Raw genomic sequence first — 14,666 nt, forward strand, 5'->3', positions numbered from 1 at the left:
TATTATTATTAGCTCATAATTTTAATATTGTTCTTTAAAAATGGTATATTTTTTAATTAAACAAATTTAAGAAATTCGAAATCTAGTTTTCCGATAACTTTTAAATTTTGTTATTGGTTTTGGGTAACAGAACTACAGGGTGATTAGCGTCACCAGTAATCGGAACTATCCTTCAAATTTTAGAACCTGTCAAGAAGGTCAGCTAATATTTCTGATTTTTGTGTTATTTATTAATGTTTTGATTATTCAAGTTCAGGGCAATGGAGGAAATATGCCGAGTTTGTTTGAAGAGGTCGGAGGTCATGGTAAACATTTTCCAGGAAAGGCAAGAGCTGGACATTTCCGTTGCGGATATGATTTCAGAATCTTCCGGCTTTCCAGTTGAAAAGGATGACTCTCTTCCGAAACTGATTTGCCTGCCTTGCTGTGAGGATGCTGCAAATGCCTTTGAGATTAAGAGGACCTACGAGAGGAGCCATTACTTCTTCTGCCAGATGGAGGAGGATCGTGTGGCAAAGGCCTTTTACAGAACTAAGGATCAGGAGGAGGACAACAAGACCGAATCCTCTACAGATGATAGCGATGATGGTGATATGTTCTTCAAGGACAAGGACCTTCATAAGGTGGACAAGAAGACTGATATATTCTTCAAGGACAAGGACGTTCATAAGGTGGACAAGAAGACTGAATCCTCTACATATGACAGCGATGATGGTGATAAGCAGCTTCCCTTTAAGTGCCCACATTGCCCAAAGAGATGCAAATTGAGTGGCAACCTAATGAAGCACATAAGACTCCACTCCGATGAAAGACCCTATAAATGTGAGCACTGCCAGAAGACCTTTAAAGATAGCTGTGCCCTGCGGAAGCACATTCGCATCCATACGGGCGAGCGCCCCTTCAAGTGCACCGAGTGCCCGAAGTCCTTCGCTTACTCCGGCGGCCTGAGGGATCACATGTTGGGTCACACCGGCGAACGTCCGCACAAGTGTCCCCACTGCGAGACGTCCTTCAGATGGCAGAAGCTTCTTGTCATTCACTTGCGCTGTCACACCGGAGAACGTCCTTTTAAGTGCTCCGAGTGCTCCAAGTCCTTCGCTGCCCGCTCCACTCTGGGAACTCACTTGAGAACCCACACTGGAGAGAAACCCTACGAGTGTCCCAAGTGCGAAAAGTCCTTTAGCATCAAGCGCAGTCTGCGGGCGCACATGGAAACACACCAGAAATAACCATGGAGAAACCTGAAACTATGAGAGTACCTTAAAAAATGCATTCCGTTGTTAGACATAAACATATTGTATTAATACTGGTTATGATATCTCAAGATTGATTTTTGTCATCTGAAATTGCTGTTAAATGATATGATATTAAACATTGAATTTAATTATTTATATATTTATATGCTGTTCCTACAACACAAAGACTTTTTTTACTTTGTTCTTTTTGAAAATTTGGATTGTTTTGGGATAACAGTATGTTGAATCTTTTAACAGATTTCGACTGCGCATAACAGCTGTTATAGTCATCATATGTTAAACATATGTACATACATAACATATCATATTGCATTTTACCTTCGCACATGTTTTTCTCACGGACTTGGGTTCCTTTACTAAATTGACTGAGTAGTTCTCTTGTACATATTATTGACCTACTAAAATATGGCTAACATTATATTTATTATATGTATAGGGCCGAGGCCATGGAGAAAATTTGCCGGGCCTGCCTGGGGACTCCTGGAGATGAACACCTGGTCAACATATTCGATAGGATGCCGAAACTGGAAATCTCCATAGCAGAAATGATCGCAGAATGCACTGGGATCGAGGCCAAGCCAGGAGATTCGTTTCCCGCGACCATTTGCCGTGCTTGTCTGCAGGATGCGAAGAATGCCTACAAGATCGGAAAGACCTGCGAGAGGAGCCACCAGTTCTTCTGTCAAGTCCGGGATGAGGGCATAGAGGAAGCCATATGTGCGTTGCTCGAGGAAGAGGACTGGGAGTTTTCGGACAAGGAAAGCGAATGTGATACCTCCGCAAATACTTTAAAATCGGATGATGGCAAAACCAAAGAGAAAACTGGTTCACAAAAGAGTTCAAGAAGGAAAAGACGTCGAAACAAAAGTCTTCAGGGGAACTGGGTCCAGGGCTACAAATGTCCTCACTGCTCCCGGTCATGTGTCAATGAACAAGTTCTGACTATCCACCTTCGATGTCACACTGGTGAAAAGCCTTACAAGTGCCCACACTGCTCCAATTCCTTCGCACAAAAACCCACTCTTGTTTCGCATATTCGCATCCACACGGGCGAGCGTCCGTTCCAGTGCACGGAGTGCACCATGTCCTTCGTAAAGGGTTCAGATCTCCTGCGGCACAAACGAGTCCACGATGGAATTCGCCCGCACGAGTGCCCGCATTGCAAGAAGTTCTTTGCCAGAAAGTCGCATCTGCGGGATCACATACGAGTCCACACGGGCGAGCGTCCCTTTCAGTGCCCCCAGTGTCCCATGACGTTTGCCTTAAAGCAACCACTTCGGCGTCATATCGCTTCCCACTCGGAGTCTGGAGCCTTTAAGTGTACCCAGTGCCCAAAGTCTTTTCCAAGAAAAAAGCAGCTTCGCAGACATAAAAAAATTCACTTGAATGTTCCACTGCATCCATGTTCCCAGTGCCCGGAACAATTCGTACAACGTTTCGCCCTCGAACACCATATGCTTACGCACTCTACGGACAAGGTCCATAAGTGCTCCCAGTGCTCCCAGAGTTTTACCTTAATGCGGTACCTAAGAAAGCACATGCGAACTCATGCCAAGGAAAAGAAACATTTTATTTAATATTGCTGGAAAATAGCTAGGTAGCAACTTTTAAAAAACAAACCCTAGCACTTAAGCATTGAATGTACTTAAACAATGAAGTAAAACATCTTTATAAAATCAGTATGAAACTACCTATGAAAAATATATTGATATATTTAAACTATTCTCAAAACATGGATGAAACAAGTACTAAATTAAGACAAATTCTTATATATTTATTTTTGGTTTTTCCTAAACATTTAAATTTTTTGTCAAATTAAATCTTGATATGTTAATTCTTATCGCCATAAAACGATCAGACTGCCACGTAAAATCTGTGCTGCAAAAAAAGAGATTTACTAATTACAAATCCTGAATGTAAACTTTGAAAACGCCATGAAGACAGATCAAGACTTACTTAAACTCACATATCCCTTTACATTAAAACCCATGATCGAAGTGAAGAATGAAAAAATTGAAGATGATCTTGAGGAGTTCGTCTGCAAAATACCTTCAAAAGAAGCCGATCAATCAAAAGATGTTGAACAAGCGAGTATTCCCCCACAATTTGACTACGTAGTAAAGGAGGGCGCCCCTCCTACATATATTGCTGAGAAATGGAGTAAATTCGATCTGAATAGTGATTTCCCGTGTCCTTATTGTCCAAACCCCCACAACAACCCACAGCAATGACCTCATAAACTATTTTAAAATTAATGAAATAAAGAGTTGAAATATTTTAGAATTAAATGGACAATTTAGTTTTATTCGGTAAATATTCTTAATTTAATTTTGAGCCATTATTCAAATATCGATAACAATTCGACAGCGAAACATCTGTTGTTTCTGGTTAACAGCATAGGGTAGATCGTGCACTTCGAAATATTCCTGGCAAATTGTATACAAAACAAGTGCTAAGCAAGTAAAAATACTTTTTATATTTGTTTTTAATTAGTAATTCTTTGTAACAGGACGATGGATAACTTGTGTCGCATTTGCAAGTTAAAAAAAGGCTTGTTGCTTAAACGTGGAGATTCCCTTCCGGAAACCATCTGCGTGCTATGCCTTAGCCAACCAAACCAAGAGGTCGTTGAGATGAATTTATTTCAGGAAGAAGTATTAGTAAAATCCGAATACCAAATGAAGGAAGATGTTCTTGAAGTGGACACAACAGACGAAAATTATGAGAATGACAAGTTGAATTGTAGTGAAGTTAGCTTAGCTAAAAATGAAGAATTAGTAATGGAAAAGAGTGAATTCGACATTCAGGTTAAAAACGAGGCAGTTGACGAAGATTCACTTGAACATGAGGATAGTAACGCCATTCTTCAACCACATGAAGTCTGGTTTAAAGTGGAAGATACCGATATCACTGAAGATTATAGTATTGATGATCCTGGGATCAACGACGTTGATAAAGAATGCAGTAATAGTCCTAGAAAAAGCGATATCACTGAAGATTATAGTATTGATGATCCTGGGATCAACGACGTCGATAAAGAATGCAGTAATAGTCCTAGAAATAGCGATATCACTGAAGATTATAGTATTGATGATCCTGGGATCAAGGGCGTTGATAAAGAATGCAGTAATAGTCCTAGAAATAGCGATGCTGATAAAGACTGCATAATGATCGATCATCCCTTCAAGTTTCCTCATTGTCCGAAAAGCTTCAAAAGGAATTCTATTTTTCAATTACACAAGCGGATTCACGATAAGGATCGGCAACAGCACAAGTGTTCCTACTGCCCGATGGTTTTTCAGCAACATTCCAGTCTAATATTTCATGTCCTAACTCACACGGGGGAGAGGCCGTTTAAGTGCAGCCAATGTGAATGGGCTTTTAAGTTAGAGGTGCATCTCCAACAACATATGAAAGTTCATACTAAAAATCAAAATTTTTGGCGTTGAAAAGTACCAGAATCCATTCCAATGCTCGCAATACTCAAAGACATTTCCTGAAAAATCAAACCTTTAGAATCATTAAAGAAGGTGGCATGTCGAAGGAAAATCGACCAAGTGTCCTCACTGCCCCGATTCCTTTCCAGGTACTTACAGCCTTCTAAATCATATCCGCAAAGCCCATCCAATCGTAGGATACCTAAAATGTCCCATGTGTTGCAAGACTTTTATGCTTCGTAGCAGTTTGGAAGAGCACATGAACATTCACTCGAATAAAAAGGCAACTACTTAAACACATCCATTGCTCCCAATGCTCAGAAGTATTCAACAATCATGTAATACTCGCGAAGCACATGCTTATCCGACATCCAGAAGGATTGAGATAGATTTATGAATATTTATCTCATGTATTAAAATGCTTCTTTCAAAATCAATAAAATGCAAACCTTTAAAACATAGTAACATATTTATTTACATTAGGTAAATAACCCTTAAATGTAATACCAAACTCAGTGGGTTTTTAAAGTTCTTCGAGCAAACTGAGATTCTCCTCCTTTATGGTAATCTCGCATATGGGTGGTTCTGGTTCCGAAGTATTCTTCTTTTTCTCATGGCGTCTACTGATGTGCTTGACAAGGTAGTCGCTTCTTGAAAAAGTTTTTTTGCACTTGGTACAGCCATAGGGCTTTTCCCCCGTGTGAATGCGTAGGTGCATTCTAAGAGTTTGTTTGTTCGCAAATGTTTCCGGACAATGTGAGCATGTAAGGCGCTTTTTCACACCGTGTGTGAGAGTATGGACTTTAAGATTGTGATCATTTGAAAACGTTTTTGGGCAGAGTAGGCAATTATGCGAGTTTTCCTGAGCCTTACTGACGAATTCCTTTTTGGTGTGTTCAATCAATACGTGATTTGTATAAGCTTCTTTTCCTATAAAGCACTCTGAGCAATCGGTGCAATTATACTCTTTTTTCCTGGTGTGAATCAACATGTGTCTCCTAAGCGATCTTGGGTTTTGATAAGTCTTCAAGCACTCGCTACATTTGTGCTGTGGAGCATCTTTTTTGGTGGAGATTTGATCTGTGTGGTTCCTAAGCATGTGTTGCTTAAGATGATCCAATTGTACATACGATTTGTTGCATTCGTTACACCAGAACGGCCTTTCGCCAGTGTGAGTACGCATGTGTTTTTTCAGAACCGAATTATAGGCAAATGACTGCAGGCAATCCGGGCATTGATAAGGACGTTCTCCGGTGTGAGTTCGAGTGTGCTCTTTAATCTGCGCCGGATTTCTGAAGACCTTTGGGCAGTACTCGCACGCAAACTTTTTTTCCTTTGTGTGGGTCCGCATATGTCTCTTGAAGGTTGATACGATACTGAATGTTTTCGGGCAGTGGGGACACGTTTTTGGTTCCTCATAATGATTTCTTAAGTGGGCCTTAAGATCATGACTGCGCCAGCACACCTTTGGACAATGAGGACATCTAAACACAGGAACTTGGTCATCATTGCTGTTGTCTGCTGTGTCCTCCGAATTTTCTTGCTTAACACCCTTATCATTGTCCTCAAATATATCCACTTCAATGTCATGGAATGGATCGGTTTCGTTGTCGGACATCTGGCAAACTTCTTCCTCAAACAAGGCGTTGTGAGTGTGCATATGATTAAGAAGACCATCTTCGTTCGCAAAGGACAGCGGACAACGGGAGCAATTGAAAATTGGCTCCTCTGTCAGAGTTTGGCTCTTGGCTCTTGTGGTTCTCCGAGGTCTGGATATTTGCTTGCAGTGAGTCTTGATGTGTGAATGAAGATTAGCAGGCTGTATAAAAGTCTTTTGGCATTCGGAACACTTGAAGGGACGTTCCCCGGTGTGAGTGCGGTCGTGATTAACAAGATGGGTTCTTTGTATAAACGTTTTTGGACATTTAGAGCACTTGAATGGTCGCTCCCCAGTATGAATACGGAGGTGTGATTGAAGATTGGAATTATTGAAAAAGGATTTGGCACACTGTGTACATTTATATGGCCTTATGCCGGTGTGAGTCAGCATATGCTTTCTCATTTGTGCTGAAGTAGGAAAGGTTTTGGAGCAGTGGTCACAGTTCTGCGGTGCCTGTTTTTTCTTGTGATCGTGTCTGTGGAGATTAAGAAAATACTTGCTCCGAAATCTCTTGGGACAACGATCACATTTGAACGGAAGTTCTTCTTTGGTGGGGTCAAAATCAATATCCTTTGTATTACTATTAGCTTCCACTTCGGTGTTTTCTTCATTCCATTCTACACTGTAATGGTCTATTGGGTTGTCTGAAGTTTTGGACATGTCTTGCTCTGCAAAGTCTTCTTCTAAGGGTTCGTTCTTCACGTGGCACGCAAAGGTATCGTCTTCCTCTTCATAATAAGACTCGCAGTCCTGTCCATTGTAATCCTCATCATCTTCAATGATTTCCTCCTTAATTTGACAGACGAGCTGCTGGTTGGTCTCGTAGGTTTTCCTGGCCCTGAAAGTGCTTGTCATATCCTGCAGGCAAAGCACACAAATGTATTCCGGAAGAAGGTCCCCTTGGGCCACTGGAAAGCCTGTTGAATCCGAAATCATATCCGCTAAGGATATTTCGAGATCCTGTGTATTTTGCCCCTCAAATATGTGCACCATGTTCTTTTGCTTCAGCAAGCAAACCCTGCATTTTTCCTTCATTTTCCTGAAATATTCAGTTTTAGCAGCAGTAGTTAAAATGGTGGTCTACTCACATGAGGTTGCAATGAAATGACGTTTGGAAATTATATTTCTCAGGTCATATAGTTTGTTTACTTCCTTGCATTGGTCCTCCATTAACATTGCGTGAAAAAGTGCTGTTAAGCGCAAAAACACATGTTGCGCTATCGATTTATTATCGATTCAGGTCATATCGACATAACATAAACACGAAGTACTTTATTTGGGCATACTATTTTGTGCACCCTACAACGGGGACCGATGGGGAATATCTACTGTTGATAATCAATCTAGATGCATTTAATTTTAAAATTAAATAAATAAAAAAAATGCATTTTTGTGGCAAAAAATTCGAGTGGATAAACTGTAGTCATTAACATTTTATTTAATTAATTTAGTAAACTAATAACACCATATTTTTTAAATAAAATAATTAAATATTTACCATTCTATCCATATCGACATGAAATGTATATTTTTCTGCGTGCGCTACAACTGCTATCTTAAGTTGAAAAAGTAGAGCGTAGTCAAGTCTACTTGGCCGGACAATGCTCTAAGATCCAGCGGCTGCTGGAAAAACAGCCACGTAAAAAACACAATCGCGCAAATACTTTCTGTTCTGGGTCAAACCAAACTGAATGAAAGTAAACAAAAGCCATTAGAATATGCCACAGCGGCAAGAGACGCAGCAGTTGGAGTTGATATGTGACGTGAAGCAGCAGCAATAGAACCGGACCCCAATTTATGACCATGGACGAAAAGCTAAAGTACTCACTGCTGCGCGGGGAACTGGTGGACACACAGAGCATATGGACCAGGTGGGTATCCCTAAGAGCATCTCATCGATCATACCAATACTCAAGTACTCCGCCTCTCTCGATTCTTTTCAGGCACGAGAAACGCGTGTGGTTTATCACCTTGATAACGGGCACCTGCATGCTCTACTCCACCCGCACCACCATGCCACTTCTTGTGCCGGCCGTGGCAGCCGCCCAGAAGTGGAGCAAAACCGACTCAGGCACCGTGCTTAGCTCCTTCTTCTGGGGCTACACGCTCACACAGGTTGTGGGCGGCTATTTCAGCGATCGCTTTGGAGGTCAGCGGGTCATCCTGTTCGCCGCCATCGGCTGGTCGCTCATCACATTCCTGATGCCCACTATTATCTGGTCGGCGGGCTCCATCAAGAGCTATGCCATTCCCCTCATCGTGGCCATTCGCATCCTGAACGGCGCCCTTCAGGGCGTACACTTTCCCAGCATGATCAGCTTGACGAGTCAGGTAAGTAGCTATCATATGGATACCCACATAAACTACAATCTTATCCCCTGCAGAACCTCTGCCCCAATGAGAGGAGTAGCTTCTTTGGCCTGCTAACAGCCGGCTCGGCCTTGGGCACTCTCTTAACCGGAATCATGGGTTCGTTTCTGCTGGATTACTTTGGCTGGTCGTACGTCTTCCGGGTGATTGGTCTGATGGGCATTGCCTGGGCACTGGTGCTGCGCTACTATGCAATGGCCGGGGAGCGCAATAGGATCATAAACATAGCCACGCCCTCGCGACTGTGCGCGAACAAAAGTCCGGCGGAGGCGACGGCCGTGCCCTGGCTGCGCTACTTTAGTCGACTTTCCTTTTGGGCATGTGTGCTGACCCACGCCTGCGAGATGAACTGCTTCTTTGTGCTGCTCTCGTGGCTGCCGACCTACTTCCACGACGGCTTTCCGCACGCCAAGGGCTGGGTGGTCAATATGATACCGTGGCTGGCCTTGCCGCCGTGCACTCTGTTCGCCAAGTACTTGACCACCAGGTTGCTTGCCCGCGAGTGGCATACGACGACGGTGCGCAAGTTTATCCAGAGCTGCTGCTTTGCCGCCCAAAATTTGGCCCTTTTCGTGATGAGCCGGACCTCGGACTTCCACACGGCCCTCATCTGCATGACCATCATTATTGCCGGCACGGGCTTCCACAACAACGCGGTGACGGTCAATCCCCAGGATCTGGCTCCTTTGCACTCGGGCAGCGTCTTTGGTCTGATGAACACAGTGGGCGCAATCCCTGGCTTCCTCGGTGTCTATCTGGCCGGACACATTCTGGAACTCACGCAGAGTTGGCCGATGGTGTTTAGCGCGGCGGCTGGCATTAATCTTGTTGGATGGATCATATTCATGGTCTTCGGCTCGGCGGAGCCCATTGTTTAACATTCTCTTGCACACTTTCCTCAGCATAAACTAACTTATTTATTTATGTGTGTGTATATTAGAGTGGGTCGATTTATGTTGATGCATCTGATTTAAAACTATTCCATTTTTATTTTCAAATATAATATGACGACCAAGAACTTTTCTTGTGAGATGTTAAAGCCAAAAATATGTAGTATCATGGATACTTTAAGACTATGATCTTTAGCCAATAAATCAATCCACTCTATATATATTAATGTATATACTTAAGGCCGTAGTTTTAAGTAGCGAAATCTTACTGCTCCTAGCGTGATAAATACAAATGTTTAATTCATCAAGCTACACCAACATAGTCATTAAATTTTTAATTTATTTAAGGCCATTAGGAACCTGTATAATAATTCCCAATTAGGCTATGCTTTTGGACATGTACGGCCCGTCCAGTTCGTATCCCAGCTTGCGATAGTAGTTCCTGGTGCCCACACCCGATATGACCGCCAATTTGGTGCTGCCATGCTCCTCGCGAGAAATTCGCTCCGCCTCCTCCATGAGCAACATACCGAAGCCCTGGTGCTGGAACTTTGTGGGATCACGGGCATTGACAGGCACCACTGAGCCATACACGTGCAGTTCGCGCACAATGGAGCACGCGCCCTTCAACTCCGGACGGAAGGTGTCCGGCGAGCACTTACGCAGCCTAAGAAGACCCACGAGAATGTCCTGCTCGGGATCTTCGTAGGAGAGGAACGTTTCCCAGCCGCCGTTGGCCACATAGTCCCGGCGTATTAACTCGATTTCGTATGGACGCACCTTGTTGTGGATCTCCTGAATGCCAACTTCGCGCGTCCTAACGTCGCGGCAAGTGGTCCCAAGATCCTTCATGCGGGCCAGAGCCAACTCGCGGAGATTGCCGTGCTCCACGCCGGAACTGGATGGGATAAATATGTAAGGCTAAATTAAATGATTCCATCAAGCTTAACTTACCTAACCAGAGGCATGGGAATGTCGCGCTGCACGCGGTAGACTCGTGTCCAAGGCGGTACAAGAGCCAAGATCTTGGCCACCAGGTCCACCAGCATCGATGGTGGATAGGACTTATACCGACCGGTCTTCCACAGCTCATAGAGTCCTGTGCCGCGAATGACGAGAGTGGGATAGATCTTCAGGCCGTCGGAGCGGAAGGCGGGGTTTTCAAAGTACTCGATAAACTGCTCTATGTCGCGCTCAAAGTCCACGTTCGGAAGATCTGGCATCATGTGCGTCACGATCTTGTAGCCGGCATCCTTGCCCAGCTGGAAGCTCTCGCACACCGCCCGCACGGTGTGTCCTCGATTCGTGTCCCTGGCGACGTCCTCGTAAACAGATTGCACGCCAATCTCCAAACGGGTGCAGCCGTAGTTGAGCATGTCTGAAATATGCCGCTTGAGGCAGTAATCCGGGCGCGTCTCTATGGTGATGCCAATGCACTTGGTGCGTGACTTCTCAGAGTAGCGAACGGCCTCCGCCACATTAGCGCTGCTGTGGCCGGAGAGGGCATCGTGCAGGTTGCGAATGAAGTAGTCGCGGTACTCCTCCGGCAGGCACATGAACGTGCCTCCCATCACGATGAACTCCACCTTGTCCACGCTGTGGCCCAGCTGCTTCAGCTGTTCGACGCGGTGGCGCGTCTGCAGGAAGGGATCGTACCGTGCCCGGACTAAAATGTAAATTGTTTGGATCAAAATATTATGTGTACACTTTGGAAAAACAGATCGACTTACTGGCTCGCATTGAGGTGGGCTCATAGCCCGTGTACGACTGCGTGGAGTACTCGAAGTCGCTGTCTGGTCCACCGGGACAATAGACGCAAATGTTGCCCGTCATGTTGATGTGTGGACAGCGATGCGGCTTACACATGACGGCCACCACGGCAATCTGGAGTAAAACGATTGGATAAGGGAGGGCTGTCTTTCATAAACCCTGAACGACTTACTCCACTTGCTGTGCGAATGGGCTTGGCCCTAAGCTTGGGAAGCAGGATCTTCTTGGCGTCCTGCGGTACGGCTGCAATGATGTCCACCAGGCGCGGCGAGCTGTCCAGTCCGTATTTGGAGGACACCAAGGACTTCATCCTGTTGAGGTTCACATCCTTCTTGGCCTCGTGCGCCCGCAGCAGCTCCTGAATGATCTCCCCAATAACAAGCACCTGTCGCTCCTCGCGGCTCAGCCCGACACCTGTAATGTAAGTACGGGTTAGCAGGTGTTTAGTATATTACTTTCCCGCATGGAACTTGCCCAGCTTCTTTTTTGGCTTCATTTTCCAGATGAATTTCACATAAATTGCACGTGTGACGTCGACGCAGCTGTTTTGTTTTGGTTATCGACCGATAGACCTAGGGAGGGTCCTCATAGATGACACAACATTGATGACAGGTATGGTCTCACTAACATGCACAAAGTTTTTTTTAGGGCTGGAACATCAATAATTTAATATTAATAAAGAAAATTAAACAATTTTTAAAATATACGTTTGTTGTCGCCATTGCTATGGGTTCCTATTTTTTGAAAGACCTAACAAATAACTTCTAGTCTTTGCATACCAATAGCAAATAAATAAAATTTTAAAAAATCGATAATTCGGAACATTAATGCTACCGATGATTTGAACACATCGATGACTTCGATGAGTCCATCGATGTTTCTCCACCTCTATTTTGTTTTCGCACCAGTTTCTCCGGAGATCAGGATAAAATGACTAGCTGCGTGCCAGCGCAGCAGCAAAAGGACCAGGAGCAGTTGCTCAAGGAGCTGGTCAACAGTGGCGACGAGATGGACGACCCAGACGATCCGGACCAGAACCCACATCAGCTGGTGGAGCCGACGTTCTCTTTTTCGGTGTGTATACAATATGGAACAAGCCTTTTTCTTGCAGTCCGATGAATTGAGTGTCTGCTGCCTTTCCAATTCGCAGAATAGCAACACCTGCTGGGTGTGTAATGGCTACTATGGGCCCAACTTCGGGGAGCCGTTATGCGGCGCCTGCCACGCCTTCCTGTATAACGCCCAAAGGGCGGAGGAGCTGCTGACGGAGCTGTCAGACGACGAGGACTCTGGGAACGACGAGCCGCCATTCAAGGACAAACAGGAGGACGAGGAGACCGAAAACGATGTGGATATTATGGGCTTCGAGGATCTCGAGGATCCGGAACCGCCGGCCGTTCCACAGCAACCAAATCCACAGCCACCAGTGGAACCGCAGGATGAACAGCAGCCAGCCCAGCCAGTTGACGATCTGCCCCAGCAGGTGCCCGAACCGCCGGCACCACGACGCGAGTCTCCGGAGCGCGACTTTGAGCGACAGCGGGCCGTCAATCCCTTCCTGCTGCCCATCAAGCGTCCACGGGCCATGCCTCCCTTGGCGCTGCCCCACTATATGCACGAATTGGCCGATGGAAGGGCGCGAGTCCATGAATACAACGCCGCCGGCGGAATGGGAGCAAGTGGCAGTAGGAACATTGTGAACATAATACCCGTAGAGGTGATGCTAAAGATATTCGCCTATCTGGATGACATGTCGCTGTGGATGGCCAGTGAGGTGTGCAAGCAATGGCACGACATCGTCGCCAAGAACACGGCCCAGAGCATGTGGAAGGCGTATATCAAGCAGCGCTGGCCGCTGTTCGACTGCTTGGCGGACAATCCCAACTGGTATCGGTTGTACGGGGCCCTGATGTCCTCCTGCTTCTGCCGCACCTGCCTGATCGAGATGGGCGGACGGGGTGAGGAGGAGGAGCAGGCGGTTCACCAGCCGGGCGAACGGGAGCCGGGCAATGTGATGCGAAACAACTTCCTGCGCGGCGAGGCGAATTTGCTGAACAGCTACGACTCTGAAGGCATATCGGCCATCCCGCTGGATCAACAAAACAACTACTGGCAGGCCACGATCCTGGGGCCACCGGGCAGCCCCTACGAGGGTGGCAAGTTCTTTCTGTTCATCTTCTTCCCGGAGCGCTATCCGATGACGCCGCCGACAGTGCGTTTCCTCACAAAGATCCTGCACCCGAACGTGTCACGACACGGCGACGTGGGTATCGACATCTTCCAGAAGCAAAACTGGTCGCTGGCGCTAAATGTGGCCAAGGTGCTGCTGTCGGTACAGAGCTTGCTGACAGATCCGTACACCGATGTCTGCATGGAGCCGGAAGTGGGATATATCTATGAACACGAGCGCGAACGCTTCGAGCAATTGGTGCGCTCCTGGACCTGGAAGTACGCCATGTTTGAGCTGATTGCACCGCGCTAGGAGTTCGAAAGCCCTCCGAGGAGACTGGACTGAAAGTTGGAAACTACCCCTCTTTACGTTGTAACTACATATTTCTGTGTATTTAGCTTAGTTGTGCCATCCGGATTGTTTATTTTGGCCACCCTCTCACATTTCCCTTTCACGCCCCAGGTCACAACATAGTCGAAATTACTTAACCTATTAATAAATGTATGCTTTAAGTTACGACTGGTCTCGCCTCACTTCGTCCAGGACACTTTGGGGATGTCGAAGTGTTCGGTGAGTGTGTCCAGGTGCTCGTTGAACTTCTCCACGCGCTCCTTGTGGGTGGTTTGTGCCTTGTCCATGATCCTCTTGTTGCGCATCTTCTCCTGCTGCTTTTTGCTGGCCAGCTCCGCCTTGGTAAGCTTCCGCTCATAGCCACTGACGCCGGAGGAGGAGGTGGCGCCCGACTCGGCCACATGCTGCTCCACATACGCCTTCTGCAGCTCCTTGTCCTTGCTCTTGTGCTTCTTCTTTTTCTTCTTGAGATCCGAGTCGTTCTTCAGCTTGAGCTTTCCCTTGGCCACGCATGCGTACTCGTCGGACATGGTTTTAATGTTCCTTTTGGTCTAAAAAGGGCAATTGAGTTAAAACGTACAAGATTTCCTTGTTTTTGTTTACACCTTTCGGAGATAGTGGTGGCACCCTCCAAGCAATCGTGTTCTAAACATCGATTGCAACTATCGATATTTCCGTCTTATCAAAAGAAAAACACTGCTAGAAATATTTAATTTTAGGGTAATAATACTCTATATGTTAATTTTTTTTATTCTATACTTT

General features: G+C 45.6%; 7 protein-coding genes across 7 annotated transcripts; 4 read left to right on the plus strand and 3 right to left on the minus strand.

Annotated features, from left to right (window-relative positions):
* Positions 1-220: 220 nt before the first annotated feature.
* LOC108009077 (zinc finger protein 271) lies at positions 221-2,956 on the plus strand. Its single transcript, XM_070996659.1, has 3 exons — positions 221-1,226; positions 1,326-1,351; positions 1,693-2,956. Exons 1-3 carry the CDS (start codon positions 261-263, stop codon positions 2,831-2,833), a joined length of 2,133 nt encoding a protein of 710 aa, XP_070852760.1. The 5' UTR covers positions 221-260; the 3' UTR covers positions 2,834-2,956.
* A 783-nt stretch (positions 2,957-3,739) lies between these two features.
* LOC108010617 (zinc finger protein 600-like) lies at positions 3,740-5,154 on the plus strand. The gene has a single exon (XM_065864687.2). It carries the CDS (start codon positions 3,770-3,772, stop codon positions 4,703-4,705), a length of 936 nt encoding a protein of 311 aa, XP_065720759.2. The 5' UTR covers positions 3,740-3,769; the 3' UTR covers positions 4,706-5,154.
* LOC108005601 (zinc finger protein 665-like) lies at positions 5,144-7,597 on the minus strand. Its single transcript, XM_017068905.4, has 2 exons — positions 7,442-7,597; positions 5,144-7,392 (listed from the first exon to the last, which is right to left on the minus strand). Coding segments are annotated over exons 1-2 (2,178 nt in total). The 5' UTR covers positions 7,444-7,597; the 3' UTR covers positions 5,144-5,216.
* Positions 7,598-7,948: 351 nt separating this feature from the next.
* Positions 7,949-9,640, plus strand: MFS18 (major facilitator superfamily transporter 18). Its single transcript, XM_017090029.4, has 3 exons — positions 7,949-8,224; positions 8,297-8,684; positions 8,738-9,640. The coding sequence occupies exons 1-3, from the start codon at positions 8,151-8,153 to the stop codon at positions 9,599-9,601; spliced, it is 1,326 nt and encodes a 441-aa protein (XP_016945518.3). The 5' UTR covers positions 7,949-8,150; the 3' UTR covers positions 9,602-9,640.
* A 245-nt stretch (positions 9,641-9,885) lies between these two features.
* On the minus strand, positions 9,886-12,011 carry Elp3 (elongator complex protein 3). Its single transcript, XM_017090028.4, has 5 exons — positions 11,858-12,011; positions 11,556-11,797; positions 11,344-11,497; positions 10,568-11,279; positions 9,886-10,511 (listed from the first exon to the last, which is right to left on the minus strand). The coding sequence occupies exons 1-5, from the start codon at positions 11,877-11,879 to the stop codon at positions 9,992-9,994; spliced, it is 1,650 nt and encodes a 549-aa protein (XP_016945517.1). The 5' UTR covers positions 11,880-12,011; the 3' UTR covers positions 9,886-9,991.
* Positions 12,012-12,252: 241 nt separating this feature from the next.
* On the plus strand, positions 12,253-14,069 carry morgue (modifier of rpr and grim, ubiquitously expressed). Its single transcript, XM_017090019.4, has 2 exons — positions 12,253-12,457; positions 12,534-14,069. Exons 1-2 carry the CDS (start codon positions 12,314-12,316, stop codon positions 13,863-13,865), a joined length of 1,476 nt encoding a protein of 491 aa, XP_016945508.3. The 5' UTR covers positions 12,253-12,313; the 3' UTR covers positions 13,866-14,069.
* On the minus strand, positions 13,918-14,511 carry LOC108021345 (protein FAM32A-like). Its single transcript, XM_036821032.3, has one exon. The coding sequence runs from the start codon at positions 14,432-14,434 to the stop codon at positions 14,084-14,086; it is 351 nt and encodes a 116-aa protein (XP_036676927.2). The 5' UTR covers positions 14,435-14,511; the 3' UTR covers positions 13,918-14,083.
* Positions 14,512-14,666: the final 155 nt, after the last annotated feature.

The sequence above is a fragment of the Drosophila suzukii genome, chromosome 2L (genome assembly GCF_043229965.1).
Source record: "Drosophila suzukii chromosome 2L, CBGP_Dsuzu_IsoJpt1.0, whole genome shotgun sequence".
Taxonomy (NCBI): Eukaryota; Metazoa; Arthropoda; class Insecta; order Diptera; family Drosophilidae; genus Drosophila; species Drosophila suzukii.

What these genes read in the sequence shown, in the direction of transcription:
- LOC108009077 (XM_070996659.1), top strand. Translation starts at nt 261, where the DNA reads ATGGAGGAAATATGCCGAGTTTGTTTGAAGAGGTCGGAGGTCATGGTA. An exon ending in ACATGGAAACACACCAGAAA is followed by an intron (nt 1,227 to 1,325) that starts TAACCATGGAGA and finishes TGATATCTCAAG; the next exon opens with ATTGATTTTTGTCATCTGAA. An exon ending in TTTTGTCATCTGAAATTGCT is followed by an intron (nt 1,352 to 1,692) that starts GTTAAATGATAT and finishes TTATATGTATAG; the next exon opens with GGCCGAGGCCATGGAGAAAA.
- LOC108010617 (XM_065864687.2), top strand. Translation starts at nt 3,770, where the DNA reads ATGGATAACTTGTGTCGCATTTGCAAGTTAAAAAAAGGCTTGTTGCTT.
- MFS18 (XM_017090029.4), top strand. Translation starts at nt 8,151, where the DNA reads ATGACCATGGACGAAAAGCTAAAGTACTCACTGCTGCGCGGGGAACTG. An exon ending in ACACAGAGCATATGGACCAG is followed by an intron (nt 8,225 to 8,296) that starts GTGGGTATCCCT and finishes GATTCTTTTCAG; the next exon opens with GCACGAGAAACGCGTGTGGT. An exon ending in TGATCAGCTTGACGAGTCAG is followed by an intron (nt 8,685 to 8,737) that starts GTAAGTAGCTAT and finishes TATCCCCTGCAG; the next exon opens with AACCTCTGCCCCAATGAGAG.
- Elp3 (XM_017090028.4), bottom strand. Translation starts at nt 11,879, where the DNA reads ATGAAGCCAAAAAAGAAGCTGG. An exon ending in GAAGCCAAAAAAGAAGCTGG is followed by an intron (nt 11,798 to 11,857) that starts GCAAGTTCCATG and finishes CTTACATTACAG; the next exon opens with GTGTCGGGCTGAGCCGCGAG. An exon ending in CCATTCGCACAGCAAGTGGA is followed by an intron (nt 11,498 to 11,555) that starts GTAAGTCGTTCA and finishes GTTTTACTCCAG; the next exon opens with ATTGCCGTGGTGGCCGTCAT.
- morgue (XM_017090019.4), top strand. Translation starts at nt 12,314, where the DNA reads ATGACTAGCTGCGTGCCAGCGCAGCAGCAAAAGGACCAGGAGCAGTTG. An exon ending in AGCCGACGTTCTCTTTTTCG is followed by an intron (nt 12,458 to 12,533) that starts GTGTGTATACAA and finishes TCCAATTCGCAG; the next exon opens with AATAGCAACACCTGCTGGGT.
- LOC108021345 (XM_036821032.3), bottom strand. Translation starts at nt 14,434, where the DNA reads ATGTCCGACGAGTACGCATGCGTGGCCAAGGGAAAGCTCAAGCTGAAG.